The sequence below is a fragment of the Bos javanicus genome, chromosome 5, assembly GCF_032452875.1.
Source record: "Bos javanicus breed banteng chromosome 5, ARS-OSU_banteng_1.0, whole genome shotgun sequence".
NCBI classification, from domain to species: Eukaryota; Metazoa; Chordata; class Mammalia; order Artiodactyla; family Bovidae; genus Bos; species Bos javanicus.
In genome coordinates, this window is record NC_083872.1 from 10580041 (window position 1) to 10602437 (window position 22397).

Below are 22397 nucleotides of genomic sequence, written 5' to 3' on the forward strand. Positions count from 1 at the left end.
TCTAATAATGAGTGGTGCTGAGTATCTTTTCATGTGTTTGTTAGCCATGCTTGTGTGTTTGTTTCATATATTTTCTTTGGAGAAAAGTCTGTTTAGGTCTTTTCCCCACTTTTTGATTGGGTTGGTTGTTTTTCTGGCATTGGGTTGTATGAGCTGCTTGTATATTTTGGAAGTTAATCCTTTGTCAGCTGTTTCATTTGCTGTTATTTTCTCCTATTCTTAGGGTTGTCTTTTCACCTTGCTTATAGTTTCCTTTTTAATCAGGTCTCACTTGTTTACTTTTGTTTTTATTTCCATTACTCTAGGAGGTGAGTCATAGAGGATCTTGCTTTGATTTATGTTGTTGAGTGTTCTGCTTATGTTTTCCTCTAAGAGTTTTATAGTTTCTGGTCTTACATTTAGGTTTTTCATCTATTTTGAGTTTATCTTTGTGTATAGTGTTAGGAAGTGTTCTATTTCATTCTTTTACATGTAACTGTCCAGTTTTCCCAGCAGCATTTATCGAAGAGGCTGTCTTTGCCACATCGTATATTCTTGCCCCCTTTGTCAAAAATAAGGTACCCATAGGTCATGGGTTTATTTCTGGGCTTTCTATCTTGTTCCATTGGTCTGTATTTCTGTTTTTGTATCAGTGCCGCACTGTCTTCATGACTGTAGCTTTGTAGTATGACCTGAAGTCAGGAAGGTTGATTACCTCAGCTTGATTCTTCTTTCTCAAGACTGCTTTGGCTATTTGGGGTCTTTTGTGTTTCCATATGAATTGTGAAAATTTTTGTTCTAGTTCTATGAAAAATGCCATTGGTAATTTGATAGGGATCGCATTGAATCTGTAGATTGTGTTTGGTAGTGTAGTTATTTTCACAGTATTGATTCTTCCTACCCAGGAACATGGAATATCTCTCCATCTGTTTACGTCATCTTTGGTTTCTTTCATTAGTGTCTTATAATTTTTTGTGTACATTTCTTTTGTCTCCTTAGGTAAGTTTATTCCTACATATTTAATTCTTTTTGTTGCAATGGTGAAGGTTCTTGATTCCTTAATTTCTCTGCCTGATTTTTCAATGTTAGTGTATCGAAATGCAAGTGATTTCTGTGTATTGATTTTGTATCCTGCAACTTTGCCAAATTCAATGAATAGCTCTAGTAATTTTCTAATACTATCTTTAGGGTTTTCTATGTATAGTATCATGTCATCTGCAAACAGTGAGAGCTTTAATTCTTCTTTTCCGATCTGGATTCTTTTTATTTCTTTTTCTTTTCTGAGTGCTGTAGCTAGGACTTCCAAAACTATGTTGAATAATAGTGGTGCAAGTGGACACCCTTGTCTTGTTCTTGGTCTTAGGGGAAATGCTTTTGGTTTTTCGCCATTGAGAATAATGCTTGCTGTAGGCTTATCATTTATGGCCTTTACTATGTTGAGGTAGGTTCCTTCTATGCACATTTTTGAAGAGTTTTAATAATAAATGAGTGCTGAATTTTGTCAATGACTTTTTCTGCACCTATTAAGATTACTATATGATTTTTCTCTTTCAATTTGTTAATATGGTGTATCACATTGATTTGCGTATATTGACGAATTCTTGCATCCCTGGAATAAACCCAACTTGATCATGGTGTATGAGCTTTTTGATGCGTTGCTGAATTCTCTTTGCTAAAATTTTGTTGAGGATTTTTGCATCTATGTTCATCAGTGATATTGACCTGTAGTTTTCTTTTTTTGTGTTGTCTTTGTCTGGGATTGGTATCAGGGTGATGGTGGCCTTGTAGAATGAATTTGGTAGTGTTGCTCCCTCTGCTATTTTTTGAAAGAGTTTTAAAAGGATCGGCATTAGCTCTTCTCTGAATGTTTGATAGAAGTCTCCTGTTAAGCCATCTGGTCCTGGGCTTGTTTTTTCAGAGATTTTGGATCACAGCTTCAATTTCAGTGCTTGTAATTGGATTGCTCATAATTTCTTCTTCCTGGTTCAATCTTGGCATATTGAACTTTTCTAAGAATCTGTCCATTTCTTCCAGGTTATCCATTTTATTGCCTTATAGATGTTCATAATAGTCTCTTATAATCCTTTGTATTTCTGCATTGTCTGTTGTAACCTCTTCTTTTTCATTTCTAATTTTGTTGATTCTTCTCTCTTTTTTCTTGATGAGCCTGGCTAGAGGTTTGTCAATTTTGTTTATCTTCTCAAAGAACCAGCTTTTATTTTTATTTATCTTTACTATTGTTTCTTTCATTTCGTTTTCATTTATTTCTGCTCAGAAATAAATTTCTCTTTCCTTCTATTAAATTTTTGTTGTGGTTCTTCTTTTTCCGGTTGTTTTAGCTGTAAAGTTAGGTTGTCTGTTCGATGTTTTTCTTGTTTCTTGAGGTGGGATTGTATTGCTATAAACATCCTCTTAGAACTGCTTTTGCTGCATCCCATAGGTTTTGAGTTGTCATGTTTTCATCGTCATTTGTTTCTAGAAATTTTTTGATTTCTTCAGTAACCTGTTGGTGATTATGTGTTGAAATGTCTTGTTTAATCTCCATGTGTTTGTGTTTCTTACACTTTTTTTCTTGTAATTGATATCTAGTCTCATAGCATTGTGGTTGGAGAAGATGCTTGATAACGATTTCAATTTTCTTAAATAACGATTTCAATTTTCTTAAATTTACTGAGGTTTGATTTGTGACCCAAGATGTGGTCTATCCTGGGAAATAGTCCATGTGCACTTGAGAAGGTGTATTCTTCTGCATTTGGATGGAATGCCCGGAAGATATCAATCAGATCCATCTCATCTAATGTATCATTTAAGACTTATGTTTCCTTATTAACTTTCTGTTTTGATGATCTGTCCATTGGTGTGAGTGGGGTGTTAAAGTCTCCTACTATCATTGTGTTGCTGTCAATTTCTCCTTTTATGTCTGTCAGAGTTTGTCTTATGTATTGAGGTGCTCCTGTGTTGGGTGCATAGATATTTACAATTTTTATGTCTTCCTCTTGGACTGATCCCTTGATCATTATGTAGTGTCCTTCCTTATCTCTTGTAATATTCTTTATTTTAAGATCTATTTTGTCTGATATAAGGATAGCTACTCCAGCTTTCTTTTGCTTCCCATTTGCATGGAATATATTTTTCCGTCCTCTCACTTTCAGTCTCTATGTGTCTTTAGGTCTGAAGTGGGTTTCTTGTAGACAGTTCATATATATGGGTCTTGTTTTTTAATCCATTCAGCCAGTCTGTGTCTTTTTGTTGGAGCATTAATCCATTTACATTTAAAGTAATTATTGATATATATGTTCCTATTGCCATTTTCTTGTTTGGAGTTGATTTTGTAGATCTTTTTTCTTCTCTTGTACTTCTTGACTATATAGGTCCCTTTAACATTTGTTGTAAAGCTGGTTTGGTGGTAGTGAATTCTCTTGCTTGTCTGAAAACCTTTTTTATATTTCCATCAATTTTGAATGAGATCCTTGCTGGGTAGATTTTTCCCATTCAGTACTTTAAATATATCCTGCCATTCCCTTCTGGCCTGCAGAGTTTCTGCTGAAAGATCAGCTGTTAAGCATATTGGGTTTCCTTTGTATGTTACTTGTTGCTTCTCACTTGCTGCTTTTAATATTCTTTCTTTGTATTTAGTCTTTGTTGGTTTGATTAGTATGTGTCTTGGCGTGTTTCTCCTTGGGTTTACCCTGTATGTGCCTCTTGGACTTGAGTGACTATTTCCTTTTCCATGTTGAGGAAACTTTCAACTATAATCTCTTCAAAATTTTTCCATATCCTTTCTTTTTCTCTTCTTCTGGGACCCCTGTAGTTTGAAAGTTGGTGCATTTGATATACTCCCAGAGGTCTCTGGGCTATCCTCAGTCCTTTTCATTCTTTTTACTTTGTCCTGCTCTTTAGAAGTTATTTCCAACATTTTATCTTCCAGTTCACTGATTCGTTCTTCTGCTTCAGATATTCTGCTGTTGATTCCTTCTAGAGTATTTTTAATTTCAGTAATTGTGTTGTTTGTCTCTGTATGTTTATTCTTTAATTCTTGTAGGTCTTTGTTAATTGATTCTTGCATTTTCCGCATTTTATTTTCAGAGTTTTTGATCATCTTACTATAATTATTCTGAATTCTTTTTCAGGTAGTTTGTCTATTTCCTCTTTATTTGGACTTCTGTGTTTCTAGTTTGTTCCTTCATTTGTGTAGTATTTCTCTGCCTTTTCATTATTTTTTTTTAACTTTTTGTGTTTGAGGTCTCCTTTTCCCAGTCTTCAAGGTTGACTTCTTTCTTCCTTTTGGTTTCTGCCCTCCCAAGGTTGGTCCAGTGGTTTGTGTAGGGTGAGATTTGTGCTGAGATTTTGTTTGTTTGTTTGTTTGTTTTTCCTCTGGTGGGCAAGGCTGAGTGAGGTGGTAATCCTGTCTTCTAATGATTGGGTTTGTATTTTTGTTTTATTTGTCCTTTAGATGAGGTGCCCTGCACAGGGTGCTACTGGTGGTTGGGTGATGCCGGGTCTTGTATTCAAGTGGTTTCCTTTGTGTGAGTTCTCACTATTTGATACTCCTTAGGGTTAGTTCCGGAGAAGGCAATGGCACCCCACTCCAGTACTCTTGCCTGGAAAATCCCATGGACGGAGGACCCTGGTGGGCTGCAGTCCATGGGGTCGCTAAGAGTTGGACACGACTGAGCGACTTCACTTTCACTTTTCACTTGCATGCATTGAAGGAAATGGCAACCCACTCCAGTGTTCTTGCTTGGAAAATCCCAGGGACGGGGGAGCCTGGTGGGCTGCTGTCTATGGGGTCACACAGAGTCGGACACGACTGAAGCAACTTAGCAGCAGCAGCAGCAGCAGGGTTAGTTCTCTGGTAGTCTAGGGTCTTGGAGTCAGTGCTCCCACTCCAAAGGCTCAGGGCTTGATGTCTGGTCAGGAACGAAGATCCCACAAGTGGTTTGTTATGGCATTAAGTGAGATTAAAACAAATATCCAAAAATGAGAAACCAAAGTGAACCCCAGGAAAATGACAGTTACAAAATCAGCCAAATAATACTTAAAATAACGGACTATACACATAAACCCAAGTCAAATAGTAGATTGACCCAGCGAACAAAGGAAATAAAAAATTATATTTACCTGTTAAGAACAAAACTAACTAAAGCACAAACTGGAAAACAAAACTAAAGCAAGGTGCCAAGTGGGGAATAAAGCAATGAAAACAAAACTAACAAATATGCTGAGAGGAAAGGAAAGAAAGAAAAGAAAGAATAGATATGCAAAGTTAAATAGAGGTACATGAAGAAGATTTATATACATTAAAGATTAACTGCAAGGGGGAAAGAGCAGTAGGAAAGGCAAACAAAGGAATAAATGTAGAAAAAATATAATAGGTTTAAAAAATTAAAAATTAAACTTATAAAAAAGAAGAAGAAGAAAGAAAAAAGAAAAATCCCATAGAACTGCAAAAGTCCAACATGGAGGCAGAAGTTTATAACAACAATAAGAAGTGTGACTGAATATACACATGTACATATATACCCATAAGCAAAATCAAAACAGTCCAACAAAAATAAAGTACAATAGATTGACCTGGCGAACAAATGAAAGCAAAAGTTATATCTACCAGAACAAAACTAACTGAAGCACAAACTGGAAAACAAAACTAAAGCAAGGGGCCAATTGAGGAATAAAGCAATGAAAATAAAACTAACAAATATGAGAGGAAAGGAAAGAAAGAATAGATATGAAAAGTTAAATAGAGATAGATAAAGATTTGTATACATTAAAGATTAACTGCAAGGGGAAAAGAACAGTAGAAAAAGCAAACAAAGGAATAAATGTAGAAAAAATATAATAGGTTTAAAAAATTAAAAATTAAAATTAAAAAAGAGAAAAAAATTCCACAGAACTGCAAAAGCCCAATGTAGGGGCAGAGGTTTATAACAACTAAAACATGTGTCTGAGAAGATAAAAAAAAGCTCAAAAGCTTAATTAGATTTCATATTGCCAATAAAATCAACAACTACAACAGGTGGGGGGCGGGAAGGAAAAAAAAAAGAAAAATTCCAAAAGAATCTACAGAACAAGTCAAAACATAAGAATAATAAATGCTTTTCTTGAGTCACTGCTGTCAGAGTCCTTCACCTCGCTGGGAGTCACAGTTCATCTTACCTCCCTAGGATGCCCTCCAATACTGTGCTGATCTCTGAACCTGCTGTGGGGGCAGCTCAGATTCTAATCTGGTCCGACTTCTGTGTGTTCTTGCCTCCAGTGTCCACAGCTATCAGAGCTAGTGTGTTTTCTTTTGTGGGAGCTCTCAGTGACCTTTTATATATTCCGTAGACACAGAGTTTGCCAGTTGACCATGTGGATTTAGTCTGCACCTTGTATGGCTGTTGGGAACGTTTTGGGTCTTCTTCCTTAGCCACACTGCCCCTGGGTTTCAATTGTGGTTTTATTTCCACCTCTACATGTGGGTCGTCTACAAGGGTTTAGCTCCTGAGGCTTTCCTGGAGAGCTTGGGTTTGCCCTGTGAGGGCCAGGTGTGGAGGTGGTGCAGCTGCTTGGGTCGCAGGGGCTCTGGCAGCACCAGATACTCAGGGGGTTGGCGGCTAAGGCAGCAGGGAATACAGTGCTCTAGAAGGGTATGGCAACCAGTATTGGCCAATACGCTCCAGTATTCCTGCCTGGAGAACCCCCTCTCTGACAGAGGAGCCTGGCAGGCCACAGCCTACAGTGTTGCAAAGTGTCGGACATGAATGAAGCAACCCTGTGTGCATAGAGGCAAGACTTTTTTTTTGCCTGTGGCAGCTTTGCCCAAGTGAGAGTTGAGTGTGAAGGTGGTTCAGCTGCTTGGCTTGCAGGGACCCAGGTGATGCCAAGTGTGCAGGGACACAGACTGCCTCTGCTGCAGGAGTTATGGCCCTGTCAGCGTCTTTTTTCAAGCTTCTTGTAGCCGGTGATCAGAAGGCCTCTTTGGTCAGTGTTTCTCCGTACCTCCACCTGTTCAGACACTTGGAGGGTTCCCTTGCCTGGGGTCCTTCTCTGTTGTTAGACGTGTCGGGCATATAGAGGGGCCCCCCTGGCTGGGGTCCTACTCTGTAGATCAGTGCATCAGGCACTTAAAGGAGCACACTTGGTGGGGTCCTACTCCGTAGTTCAGGGCATCAGGCGTTTGATGGGCCAGCCTCTCTATTGTTCAGCTGCTGATGCTGTTGTGTGGGGGGAGAGGCCATGGTGATGACTCCACTTCCTACATGTGACTCAGCAGTATTGCTTTGCTTCCAAAGCTGCCTGGCTTTCCTCCACAGACATTTCCCACCACAGTCTTCTCCCTCACATCCCCTCGATCCGTCTCTCTGCAGTCAACAGCAGCCCTCGTCCTGGGATTGCTCCACAGTCCCTAAACTCCAACTCCCAGCCGCTGTGCCTTCCAGGAGACCAGCATTCCTATAAGGGGTGTATGGCTGCCACAGATCAGCTGTTTCACTCAGCCTTAAATGTTTCTCCTCTGACTCAGACAATTGTCCCGCTGTGGGGATTGGACCCTGGCTTCAGTTCCCCCACCAGCTGAGGGCAGATCCAGCCCTTCTCACACTCCTGCTTTTCCCCCTGGTTCCTTCACCCTACCAAGTTTTGCATGGTTCTATATGTTTTTTTCCACTGGTCGGGTACTCCTGTCCACTCTCAGCTGGTGTTCTACATGGACTTCTGTGTCTGACCGTGTGTTCCTGATGTATCCGTGGAGAGAGTTGTACTCCACGTCCACCTACTCCTCCGCCATCTTGTTCTCTCCTTAAGTTGCTTTTTAATCTGTTGCTTTTAAAAGCAAAAACATCCCAGGAGAACAGAACTCATAACCTTCATCCTGAGCCAGGTATATTACATACATGTGTCATTTCATGCCCAGGGAGACCTTTACAGAGTCCAAGCTCGTTCTGCTCGCCACACAATAAGTCAATGAATCCGAAACAAGGTGTTGGGATCAGGAAGGGCCTGTAGCATTTTTTTATGTTATTAAGATTAGCTTGCTAATGAGTTCAGGCTATTTACCAGACTTCTCTCCATAATTTGCCAAGATGCTATTCCTGAATGTTAATAGCCTTCATTTTCAACTTTTAAGCTCACCTTTCCTCACTTGGATAAAACCAACTTTACTATTGAGACCACTTTACAATGCTACGTCACCAAGTTGTAGGCATATTATCATGCTAAAAAGAAAATTACTTTTGAGAGATGCATTTTGGATTTGGAGTTGCCTTTTATGTTTTCTACATTGTATATTTTGAGAATATTCTTCTTCTTCTGCAAAAGTCAGTCCCATTGCCAGGAGGAGGAGTTCTGGATGTAACATGTGTTTGTAGAATATCTTTTTTCACCCTCTCAAGCTTTCCCCATCTTCCCATTGAACTGTGCCTTATGGATGTTCAGATTATAGTCATTCACCAGGCGCCCCAGTTTCTGTCTTCTCATGGGTTAGTCTTCCTTAGTTATTGCCTCTGCTTCCTGTGCTTGTTTCTTCAGCAGAACTTACCTGTCCAAATTTTCATTTTTTCATAATTAGATTTTTCTTGCTCTCAAAGTGAAAATTTACCAAATAAATGAATTTTCCCCGTGGGACAGTGGTTAAAGGCTAGGGTAGAAGGTTAGATTGTCTTCTGTCTTAGATAATGTCTCAGAAAGATGTACTAGATCATTTTAGCAATGCCCTACTAGATAGAGTACCCACTTCTTAATTTCTAATCTAAATAGCCCATGTAGTAAGAATTTGAGGTTGTTTCTGAAGGAACCTAGACCAGTAGACAACATATGTTATTATTTTGAGCAGTCAGAGTTTATTACTGCTCATGTCAATAGTTTCAAATTATACCTGGGCTATTCAAAATATGAAGTTATGGTAAACATCCATCTAAGTCCTTGGCTCAGTCATTGACATAATTGCTAACAAACAGGGTAAAGAACAAAACCCCCTTATAGAAAAATTACAGCAAACCTAAAATGGATAAAGGCCTCAGAAGTTTTGCTTTTTGTTGGGTATTAGGAACTCCTTATCTTCTTTAGAAGAGATCTAAATTTGACAAATATGTAGACAAATAATTTTGATAATTATAATTACTGGTAGAAGTGTTCATCAGGACAAAAATAAGAATTTTAGCTACTCTGAGTGTCCAGGAAAATGTAGCAGATTAAGTTATGTTTAAGCTCTGACCTGAAGCAAGATGAGTAGAGGGAGGGTTAGGGATAGGAATGATCATGCCAAGCAGAGAAAGTAAAAGCCTTATGAAGACCCTTCTTATCTATACTCATATCTCTGTCATGATGAGTTGGATAGATTGCAAAAGACATTGCATTTATTTATTCTAGTTTTTCCAATTTCATTTTTTAAAATTGCAGTTCTGAAGTGAAAGTGAAAGTCACTCAGTTGTGTCCAACTTTCCATGGTATTCTCCAGACCAGAATACTGGAGTGGGTAGCCTGTCCCTTTTCCAGGGAATTTTCCTAACCCAGTGTTTGAACCCAGGTCTCCCACATTGCAGGCAGATTCTTTAACAGCTGAGCCACAAGGGAAGCCCAAGAATACTGGAGTGGATAGCCTATCCCTTCTCCAGCAGATCTTCCCAACCCAGGAATTGAACCGGGGTCTCCTGCATTGCAGGCAGATTCTTCACCAACTGAGCTATTTCTGAAGAGTGTAAAAGTAATTTTGACAAATGTTAAAATGGTTAAAACTTTGTCTGATATAGTAGATATGCAGTATTTTACTTAAAAAGGCATTTAATCACACTTTTTTAGTAATAAAAAGTTTGACATAAAAAAGAAACTACTCAAGAATATATTGAAGATTAAATATAAAACACCAAGAGCTGATATTCCACTTAAACATCTTAAAGCATAAAGCATATTATCAAAGAGAAATGCTTAGTTACAACATACAGTGTTCTGTATAAGTGCTAGTTTTGATTAAAATTCTTTTTTCCCAATAATAAACAAAAGTTTTGCAGTGATATTTAGAAAAATATCACAGTTTTTTGTTTTCACAAATGAAAGAATTTCCTCAGGTAGAGGTAATTCATATCTTGGGAAACAAACACCTCCAATGTGATATATGGATTCTGTGATAATCAGGTTTGATAGCATTTTTATTGTGGTGCCAGTGAGAATATCAACGGAAAATATAAATACAGCTGCTACTGTTATTTTGTGGAACTTATTTCATAAAGCTTTTCTCTGCTCAATAAACTCTTTTTTGAAGAATTGTTATTATCAGAATAACAATATCAAACAATATCAAAACACACATGTATGTATACACACGCACTATAGTTGGGATTATCCCAAAAGTTAGAAGGAAAATATAATAATTCAAGCAGCATCTTCAAATCACTGGAAAAAAGTGATCTGCACAATACTAATCTATAAATTAAAACTGTTTAAAGAAATCTGAACTAATCCTCAGAATTTCTACTAGGTGTGAGTTCAGTTTCCATGTATAACTAAAACAGTGATCAAAATTATAGTAATTTATACCCCTTTACATGCAAAAAATGTTAATATTTTAAAATATTACTCTGCTATTATGTAGCAACTGAGAACTTGCATTCTAAATGTTTTATCTAAGTTGAAATATATACTTGATAATTAGTTTACAGTATTTTTTAGTGTTTAATGTATTTTTTAATGCAGAATGGCTGAAATATTTGAATCCTTACACTATGATAGCACAATTAGAAATAGACCCTAAAATGTCTATATACTTGTTTATGTGCTACATTGGCATTTCCTTTGTCAACCATTCAATTTTGAAGATTTAGTGAACACATTTTGATGCTATTTTGCAGTTTAATGACACACATGAAACTGAGGAGTATAGTTTTCATTGTGAGGTCGGTCAGTTGCTTTCACAATGCTATGCTTATCACTTTACCACTTCTTGGATGTGTGATTTTTTCCCCCGGTTCTTTTTATTGTTTGGGGAGCTCTTTTATTGTATATTTACTCACCCTAGTAGTTTTATTTTTATTAGAGGATGATAATTTACCAAGATGTCCTTGAATGGTAGGTGAATCACAGTGTCATAACCCTTGTTCTTTTTTTCTCATGAAATATTTTTTTCCATTGAATCACAGAAACAGATGTTCTAACACCACCATGCAAAATCTTTTATCATCTCATTTTGAAAGTAAACAGCCTCTCCAGCCCATGGAGAAAGGCCCTGTACCCAATTCATTTACCAGAAAGTTCAAAATAAAAATTCTGTGCATTTCTATTTTAGCTGCTGCTTATGTATGTTTAATAAAATATTAATACATTATCTTATACCCTAACTTTTCAGCTCCTGATTCTCCCCCACAAGACTTCTCTGTAAAACAGTTGTCTGGTGTCATGGTGAAGTTGTCATGGCAACCACCCCTGGAGCCAAATGGAATTATCCTCTATTACACAGTTTATGTCTGGTAAGAATTTTTTTTCTTTTCTGGAAATAGTTCTGAGAACAAGTATTAATCTGTAACGTAATAGGAATGCAGTTTTAAAATTTCAGATTGTGAAGCTACATTAGAAATCTGATTATTAATAGGCTAGTTTATATGCTTTTATTAAGAAACAACTTTTTCCCATATTAGGTGGAGGTCCAAGCATAGTCAAATAATGTGAATTTTGTAATCAAAACAAAATAAATGTATTATGTATAATTACATTAGAATCCTGCTCTTCAGCATCATGGACTGCTCATGTGACTCCAACTGTAATTATATGTGAAAAGCTTTTAGAATATTACTCCAGTATTCTCTATGCCACTCTCCTTTTAAGTTTCCTTGAGCAGAATATTTTAAACTAAAATTTAACTAAAAGATATTTCTCCAGAACTCTATTATTTAAGGTCAATTGTCCATTGAAATGTAAGCAGTGTATTTATTTTTTACTGATCACCTTTACCCTACTTGCCTATTTATGAGTCAGTTGTGAAAAAAGACATAATCCTATAGTGCTTCTCATTGATTAACAACATGGTATTAATATATTGCTTCATGGAAACTCAATAGATTAGAAGCCTCACTTTGATCTACTATAAATCCTGGTATAAGGATTCACAAGTGATATAACATATTTCCTAATGTGTTAAATATTTCAACTTTGAAAATGCAATTTACATAATGCTTTATATAGACATTTCTTTTATATTTCTTACTCAGAAGGTCCGGCATTGAGTGAAAGGCTACGTATGATGTTTTTAAGAAGTCTACTCTTCTCTTTCCTAAATGAAGACTTCCCCCCACCCCAGTCCCTCTTTAAACCCTTTGCATACTGCTCCTTAGGATTACCCTTCCTGTATTCTTCATTGCCTGATTCCAAGTCCCTTTGCTTTGGCAAAATTAGGAGTGGCATGAGGGATGATAATGGGAGGAGAGCAGTGAGACAAGGTAACCATTCCCCTCTATTACCCGACTCCATTTATCAGTTCAGGGTTTCATTTCTTCATTTAGTATCATTGATAGAGGAGCTATGTACCTGTGAACAAGACACACATAAGACCCCTGCCCTCAAGGAGCTTACATTCTAAAGAGATAATTGGGTTATATACCCATAAATAAACAAAAGAGAAGGAATCAGGGGAAAGAGGGTTACTTTTGATAGGATGCTTCTAAAAGAATATATGGCCAAAGAAAAGGCCAAAAGAATAGATGGCCTTTACTTGTGATCTGAACAAGAAGGAGTTTCTTGTCAGGTCGGGATCTGCAGGAGGAAGGAATATCAAGTGCATAGGCTCTGTGAGGAAACACATATGTTTTGAAAACCATAGAGAAGGTGAGTGTTGCCACAGATGGAGAGACAGAGGAGAGTTATACTGGAGAGTAGGAGGCTGGCAAAGGTCAGGAGCTAAGCCATCATAAGGATTTGTTTTCATTTCAGTTGTAATGGGAATTATTAAAGTACAGTTATTAAAGCATTATTCAAGCACTTTGGGTACTTTATGCAGAAAGAATTGTAGGGGGGAAAATGCTAGCAGGAATATTAGGTGGGAGCTTATTTTAGTAATCTGGGCTATAGATGATCCTGGGATGGAGGAGAGAAGTGGCAGCTTTTTATTACACTTAGGAAGAAAAGTTGCTTGGACCCAGTGATGGATTGATTGGCTGTGGGAATGAAAAGAAAGAGAAATCAATGGAATCAATGATGACTTCTGGATTTTTGAATCAAAGGTAATGACTCAGAGATTTATGACACTGTTTTGCTGAGTTAGAAAAAAAATTGACAGTGAAAAAAGTTAATGAGAATCAAGACTTTTCTGGTTGGGTTTCCGGTCCTACTCTGATAAACGGTATCATTACTCTGTATAGTGATCATGCTGTGTGAGTTCAACTCCCCCGCAGTCCTTTTTTCTCTCTTCTTTCAGGCGGTGTCCCATTTCTGTCTCACTTCCTAAAATGGACTGTAGGTATAGGAGAGACCACGGAAAGTAGCATGAGGGGATCTCAAGTTTGGGATATCGTGACTCATCTCATTTGACTGTTGGGAACCATTCTGGGACCCACACCCACCCCCTCACACCCACCCTCCCACACCCCCACACCCCCCCCCCCCCCCCCCCCCCCCCGCCATCATAGCTTCCAGTTTCAAGGTTTTTATTTTCTGTTTTAGCCTTGATCCAACCTCAGATTTATTCTAGTACTCTGGATCTCTTAGCATGTCTGTCTCAAGGCTCAGGTAGCTATATGCTCTCTGTTGTTTTCTCTGAACGGATCTGTAGTGTGCAGGACTGGAAGGTGGCTTCTGCACCTTTCCTTAGCTCCAGTGGTCTGCTGGAAGAGCCCTTAGATCTTACCAGACATAAGTATTGATAATCACTGGACCTAACTACTTAACTAGACATGAGTAATGCCATACTGAAGACAGATTTTCTAAGAGGTTTACCATTTTCCTCTCTATCCTAAGAAGGAGAAGCTCTATGCTGGCACTTCCTTCACAAACTATTCATTTGTCTTCACCACCTACCCTCAGCTTATCTTCCCTGGTGGCTCAGGTAGTAAAGAAGCTGCCTGCAATGCAGGAGATCCACGTTTAATCTTGGGTCAGGAGGATCCCCTGGAGAATGGAATGGCTACCCACTCCAGTATACTTGCCTGGAAAATCCCCATGCACAGAGGAGCCTGGCAGGCTATAGCCCATGGAGTCACAGAGTCGGACACGACTATAGCAACTAACATTTTCACTTTCACCTTCAACTTAAGATCCCAGGACAGCTTTGTCCTGTTCTTTTTCTCACCTTTTCTTAGTAGTGCAAAACTTTTTCTTTTTGACTGCTGAAAGCTTTCTTTTTGCATGTAATTCTTCCTTTCTACACCATGAATTATTATAAAACTTTATGGCCTATATTCGTGCTGGACTGACTCTTACTGTGGAAAGACAACATAGGAAACGCTTTTTCCTCAATAGAACTTGGCTATATTTCTCTTTCTCTCTCTCACACACACCACACATAGGGAGGAGGCGAGTGTGAAAGAAGAGGAAGAGAGATGAAGATCCTATCTGCTCCAAGATCTGGTTTGTTCATCGCTGTGTTGGAACAGGAAACTACCTGGCTCATAATTGAAACTAAATCATCTGCTGAATGGATGACTGAATGCAGAGTATATTTTAAGAGTTAAAAATTTAGTAGAGACTTACTATCTTTTCATTTCCGGCATAAAAGCAGTGATGCTTTTCCAAACAGTGGACACCTTCTGTTGACCAGAATTAGGTCTTATAAAGAAACAACAAAAAAGGAAGAACATCTTAACATGTTTAAGAATATCATCTGTAATAGACTGACAGATATAAATGGTAATGAAGTATATAAGAGATATTTTTAAATTTCCAGCAGCATCTTACCTAAGCTGGAAGCTTTAGCCTCTGTAGTTAAAAGGGATATCATGATCCAGGGTCCTTTTTTATCACTATTACTAATCAGTAATGGTTTTGGGGGGCTTATGTGATGGCTCAGACAGTAAAGCGTCTGCCTGCAGTGTGGGAGACCCGGGTTCCAATCTCTGGGTTGGGAAGATCCCTTGGAGAAGGAAATGGCAACCCACTCCTGTATTCTTGGCTGAAAAATCCCATGGATGGAGGAGCCTGGTAGGCAACAGACCATGGTTTTGCAAAGAATCAGACATGACTGAACGACTTCACTTTCTTTCTTTAATGGTTTTTTGGAACTCTTGCCATATCAGTTTAATTGGGGAGAATAGGAGGCATGTATCATGATACCATGCAGCACATTCTGAGTGGAGAGACATAGGTCTGAATGGTGACTCTGCCACTAAGTTATCTGTGGGGTTCTCTTAAAGCACTGTGTAAGTGGTCTCTATTTTTATTAGCAGAGTTCCTGTTTCAGGGGTTCACATTTCTCTCACAATACTCAATTTCCATTATTTTCGTTCTTTCACTAACTACCAAATTCTTTTTAAAAAACAACATCTTTCTGAAGGAAGCAAGCTGTTCCATCTCATGAGTTATGAAGAATGTTCAAGTAGATTTTTGTGTTGAAGCATATGATGAAGACTGAGGAGCCAATTGGAAGGCAGTGATATAGTCCCCACATGAGAAGGTGAAAGCCTGGTTTAGGACAATGTTGAAAAGTGCTAATACAAATGCGGAGATTGATGCTTCACAGAAATCTCTAATGACAGCACTCAGAGGCCATTACAGAATCTGACAAGTGATTATGGAAGAAAACAGGAAGAGGCTGAACGCCCTAAGAGGCTTTAGCCTGGATAACTGGGAACTTGCTCCAACACTAGGGCTTCCCAGGCGGCGCTGGTGGTAAAGAATCCACCTGCCAATGCAGGAAACTCAAGAGAAGTTCAGCCCCTGGGTTGGGAAGATCCCCTAGAGTAGAAAATGGCACCCCGCTCCAGTATTCTTGCCTGGAAAATTAAAAAACATCATCTTTGGATATTTGCTATTTTCAGTGTGTCTGCAAATTGCAGGTTACCTACTCTATTTGTTATACTGGTGACTTCTTTCTTTGTCATGAGTATTTCTTTACAAAATAGCTCATGAGGGTTATTGTGCAATCATTTTATAACCACTACTATGTGAGCCATATTTGATTTGTAGATGGTGTGTTCAGAAATCTTCTTTAACACATTACATTTAAAAATTATGTGTTCTTCTAGAGTTTGCTTTGTAAAATAATTTTTGTCACCTAAGTAACACTTTTCCCTCAGTTATACTGGTAAATTATGTTTATACATTTTCAAATGAGAAACAATCCTTTCATTCCTAGGGCAACCACCACTAGATAAATGCATTTCTACTAGACCCCTCTGCTGCTGCTGCTGCTGCTAAGTCGCTTCAGTTGTGTCCGACTCTGTGCAACCCCATAGATGGCAGCCCGCCAGGCTCTGCCATCCCTGGGATTCTCCAGTTAAGAACACTGGAGTGGGTTGCCATTTCCTTCTCCAATGTATGAAAGTGAAAAGTGAAAGTGAAGTCGCTCAGTCGTGTCCAACTCTAGCGACCCCATGGACTGCAGCCTACCAGGCTCCTCCATCCGTGGGATTTTCCAGGCAAGAGTACTGGAGTGGGGTGCCATTGCCTTCTCCGAGACCCCTCTAAGTGTATTCTTTTAATATACTTTGGATTGAAGTGTGGTGTTATAGTAAACTGATTTATACAACATGTTTATTTTATAGTTGAATTCAACTTGGGTTTGTTTAGCGATTTTATTTCTATAATGTCAGTAAATTTTAACAGTAGTTTTCTTCCTTGTTCATAAAACTTTTAAGTGAATGGTCCATAAGATACAGCTAAAAGACTGGAATGTAAATGATGTTGAAAATTCTAGCTTATACACAGACCTTGGCTTTTAAACTCTGGGGGGAGATAAAAAATATATAGCACCTTAAAATGGTTGTAGACTAATTAGAGATAAAATAAGCCCATGTGAAATAATTTAAAAATACTTGCTGAGCAATATATAAGGAAGTCAAAACAGTTTTACTGTAGATTTTTATTAAATGTTACTGGTGATTTCCCCTGTAACATAAAAGCTTACTTTTGGAAATGGCTTTTGTTATGCTAAAAAGGTATGTTTAGCCCTATTTCTTCCAGTTTTCGGAAAGATTTTCACTCTATTAAAACTGCCTAATGGTTTCAGTGTGTGATATAGATCAATAATCAGAGTGGGAAGGGGGCCATTTCAAATTTCCTGAGTTTATCTCACATTTGAAATGAAGGTGGTAAAGACAGTTTAGGGGAACATCTCAGAGTGGGAAGGGTCTATGGAGGCGTGGAGGTAGCGTGAGTAGGCTGTGTCAAGAGGTAGATGCGTGGCATTGTAAAAATGAAACAGTGGAGCTGGATTAGGGTGGTGGGAGACACAGAGATGGAAGGAGTGGTTAGCACAAGGGTGCTTTTGATCATTTGACTTCTTGAGTTTTTTAGTGGGATGTTAAGAGCTCTGTCTTAGTTCTTTTTTATTAATCATTTTCATGAATGAATGAGATGAAGCTTGGTTACCAAGGTGACGAGCAGGCTAGCAGTAGGCCGCTCGTGCTTTGCCGGACCAACAAACTGTTAATAAATTCTAAACAGAATTGTGTAGTATTTTTAAATGAGTAGGTATCTAGTGAAACTTCAGCTTCCTTTGTTTCTTACAAAAATCAGAATACTTTTGCCATGTTCCTCATGAAAAAAAATCAGCTGGAGTTGAAGAAAGGCTGTCTTTAGGTGGAGCATTTGCTCTGCAGTTTAACTTAGTTCCCATCACACACTCTTTTTTTTTTTCCAATTTATTTATTTTAATTGGAGGCTAATTACTTTACAATATTGTGGTGGTTTTTGCCATACATTGACATGAATCAGCCATGGCTGTACATGCGTCCCCCATCCTGGACCCCCTCCCACCTCCCTCCCCATCCGGGTCCCAGTGCACTGGCTTTGAGTGCCCTGTCTCATGCATGGAACCTGGACTGGTGATCTGTTTCACATATGGTAATATACATGTTTCAATGCTACTCTCTCAAGTCATCCCACCCTCACCTTCTCCCACAGAGTCCGAAAGTCTGTTCTTTACATCTGTGTCTCTTTTGCTGTCTAACATACAGTGTCATCATTAACATCTTTCTAAATTCCTTATATATACATTAATATACCCTATCGGTGTTTGTCTTTCTGACCACAATCTTTTACTCTCTTTTAAATTCATTTAGTCATTTATTTCACCTGTGTGGATCTTGAGTTTTAATACCTTCAGGGCTCTTTTCATCACATTTGTGAAATGTACAAAGCTAGGAAAGCTTGTGATTGGGGAACAAAACATCTTGGAGAGCTAAAGAGAAGGACTTGAGGGATACTGAAGTAGTTAATGTTTGGGGACAAATGTTGTGTTTTGTATCTTCCCTATATATCCTTATTTGTTTTTCACAACAGTTGGGAAAATAGGAAATTTTGTTTAAATCTTTCCATATGGTGTTGGTGTTCGTGATTTCTCATAGGTAATTGTTGTTTGGCATAGTCTTGATGTGATAAGAAATGAGCAAAGGAATTGGTAAAGCAGAGCAAAGAAACTGCTCTTAAGCTCTAGAATTTCCTTTATGCCCTGATGTTAAAATGTGGCCTGTCTTTTGAAAAGAAGTATAAATTAACTAGGAAATAACTTTGTCTTAAATCTCCATTAATTTCATCTCAAGACATTTTCTTGTTACCAATGAGTGCAGATGAATATAAATTATTCAGAATAATTTTATATTTAGAATAATTTCAGTCATTAAAGTCTTTTGATTTCTCATTCAAAAAGGCTTTAAAAATGTTCTAATTTATATTCTAGTTTATAGAATTAAATCAGTAAAATGATAGCACTCAACACTCTCAAGAGTTTGTTTTTGTTTTGTTTTTTTTCCCTCAGTGTGATAATCTGCACTGTGTGAGAGGTTTGGCTGATTTTCTGAGTATTGTGTGCCATTTATGTTCCTTCCATCTCCATGCAGTTTATGACTTTGGATACCTAAGAGTTAGACCTGCTCTGTCAAAGGGCCTTTTCCTCTCCCCATCTCACTCAACTCCCTCTTCTCTCAAATCTTACAAACTCGCTCTCTAGTGAACATTTTCTGCAGCTCTGGAAGCTATGATTTATTCTCCTTTTCTACTCTTTGTTCCCAATTAATTTCTTCACTCATCCCTTTCTCTTTTTTCTTTGCTTTTAGCTAATAGGGGGAAAACTATTGTTATTAATGAATTTGTTGTTTAATTATTTACTGCTTTGTCTATTTGGAGGGTAGGGCCTGTGCCTTTCTCATTTGCACCTAACATCTTTCCTGACATAAAATAGGTGCTCAGTAAATTTTGTTGAATGTTGATTGTATATACACCATTACTAAATATAGAAAGGATAGGGAATATGTGATTCCCCTTATGAAGATATCTCTTCTTTGGGAACACTATCTAAAAGAAAAATGTCTCCCTAACTCCTCAACATATGCTGTTTTCCATTTAAGGGACTAAAAGTATATAAAAGGAAATTGTAAATAAATTATTCCAAAATTAGGACTGTAAATGACCAATAAGAAGATAATTCTTTTTCACTCATGGTCACAGATGTTCAAATTAAATGTTTCTGGTAAATTGAACTTGCAGAAATTAAGATTACTAGCCAGACTAGTGGTGAGTTTGCACACTTGTTGCTGTGACTCCAAATCATAATGATTTATCATTAAAAATTAAAAAAAAAAAACCCATCTGGTTCAATCACACTATTTGGAATTTAGCCTGTAGAGATAAAAGTACTGTTATGGAAAGATAATAATGATTGCTGCATCATTGTTAGTAATAACTAAAGAAAAAAGGAGAGAAACAGCCTAAATGTTAACTTATAGAGGGAAGGCTGAAGAACTATGATATATCCAAATTAAGCAACTTAGAAAAAAATAATGATGTAGATTTTTGTTCTTAACATAAGTGAAAAGTCAAGATATAAAATGCTGTTGTTTAGTCACTAAATTGTCTGACTCTTTGCAACCCCATGGACTGTAGCCCTTCAGGCTCCTCTGTCCATGGTATTTCCCAGGAAAGTATACTGGAGTGGGCTGACATTTGCTTCTCCAGTGGATCTTCCTAACCCAGGGATTGAACCCACGTCTCCTGCATTGGCAGGCAGATTCTTTACCACTGAGCCACCAGGAAAGCCTTATATAAAACATACTTTTATAAATGGAAATAAAATATTTTTAAACTAATAAGAAGAAAACAGATTTTTAAACTAAACCAGTTAAAACCAGGAGAAAAAACTGATTGTAGCAGCATCAAAGTTGTGTTTCTCATGCATGGGAGGGAGTGACCTCTGAACTGTAAGATCGTCCATGAGATGGCTGTTCAGAGAGCAGAGAGCTCAGGCTTCGGCCCAGAGGTTTCTGTGTGTTTCCTCCAGTCTGGCAACAGCCTAAGAGCAAAGAGGGTGAAGTCAGATCCTCGGGGAACAGTGTCAATTTTCTCTCCTTTTCCTACTTCTGGTTCTCAGTTTAATAGCAAGCCATTTCTTATGAACTTAAGATGCATTCTGAACTTGTATCAGAAGTTGAAGCTCCCGTTGAAGTTTATGCTCAGATATTTTTCTACCATAGTTATTCAAATATCAGCCACAATTAACTCCAAAAGGAAACAAACAAGCCCCAAACAGACAAGACTTATCAGTACATGAAACATTTTTGTTAGCATGGTTTTGTCTCTGGAGATAAATTAGAGTAGTTGTGTATACTATATTTGTATATGCTAACTGAGATGGACTATTGACTTTGTTATTCAGATAATTTATAAAGACTGCCTTCTTTTTGCTGAAATACCCAGATATTTAAGACAAAATTTATGTTTGACCTGCATTTTCCAAGTAATTGCCTTGATTCTGTATTATCTATGGAACAAAATTGGGTTTTCCTTATTGTGGTGGTTTAGTTGCCAAGTTGTGTCCAACTCTTGAGACCCCATGGACCATAGGCCACCAGACTCCTCTGCCCATGGGATTTCCCAGGACAGAATATGGGAATGGGTTGCCATTTCTTTCTCCAGGGGATCTCCCCAACCCAGGGATCAAACCCAAATCTCCTGCATTGCTGGAGGATTCTTTACTGATGGAGCCACCAGGGAAGTCCTTTATATATTATAGGCAGATAATTATCTAAAATGTTTTGCTGTGAAGATCAGTGCAAGAAGATAGTCACACAGGGCAGCAGATATTATTAAAAATATGCTGGAAGAGAAATTTTTGAAATAGACAATGCAATTAGGTTGCTTTAGCTAATTTCATAGCTTTAGAGATCTGAACTGGATTAGCTATATCGTGATTTTCTAATGATCCAAGAGTCTGGAATTGGGTAAAGTTTCTATAACAAGGCATCTTTCTCAGACTAATAGCCTAACAGCTATAGCATTAAGTTTTAAAAGATAGTCTGTAGTCTCAGCAAAGTCAAAGAGAGAACTCAGTTCTCCCTATGGCTTCTGGAAAAGGATGATGAAACTGTTTCAAATCACTGAATAGCCTGGCTAATCCTGCCTGTCTCCAGTTGCATATTCTGAATCCATAATTCTCACTATGGTAAGCTTTCCAACTATTTTCAGATAACCATACTTGTATTTAGAGTGAGTTGATGCTTTTGTAATGGTAAAACTATGGCTGAAATGTATCTCTTTGTGTATACCCTTAATTCACTTAAAATCTTTTATTCCACTTAATGATTCAGGATTCATATATTTTAGTGGTAGAGAAACAAAAGAGTTTTATGTTCAGAGGGAATATCCATTTACCTCTTGGATGCCATGTGTTTCTAAAGAAGAAAAAAGACATTACATTACATGAGATATGTATCTTTTCTGTGATGTTAATCATATTTCTTTATCTAAATCCTTTAGTAATTAATTGTATTGCTCTTAAAAATATGAATTTGTTTTTAAAGTGCACAGTTTTCAGTACTGTTACATACATATTCTTTAGCTTAGATTCTAATCTGCACCCAGTTCTATGGAATCTGAAGTAACATATCTGAAATGAACTGTAGTACCATGTTGCTTAGCAACAGTATGCTCTTTAGACATTTCCCCCTCTCCTGGGACTTTGGTACTTACTTGAAGAGTGTGAATCAGTATTTACTTTCTTTACCAAAGTAATATTTGAGATACATTTAAGATTTTAGCTGAGTAAGAGATAGAAGCTCTACTTTTTTGTTTTCTTGTTATGTTTTACATCCATTATTTTAAATCTTGCTTCTAATTAAAGAATAACCCATACTCATTATTTTAGATATAGCTATTCAGATATTTTTATTTGTTTATTTGAATTGGTCTGAAATCAATGTTATTGTTATACAATATTTATAAAATGGATTTGATAAATATGCTGTATGAATAAGATTATGCCTACACTTCAAAAGAACAAATATTTGAACACTAAAACACTGGTATGAAAA

General features: G+C 37.5%; 1 protein-coding gene across 1 annotated transcript in view; it reads left to right on the plus strand.

The window, feature by feature from the left end:
* The window catches only part of PTPRQ (protein tyrosine phosphatase receptor type Q), a 284028-nt gene that overhangs the window by 102559 nt on the left and 159072 nt on the right, over nucleotides 1–22397 (plus strand). The window contains exon 24 of the mRNA XM_061419020.1: nucleotides 11297–11417. Coding sequence (XP_061275004.1) covers nucleotides 11297–11417 — 121 coding nt within the window. The remainder of the gene's footprint in view (nucleotides 1–11296; nucleotides 11418–22397) is intronic.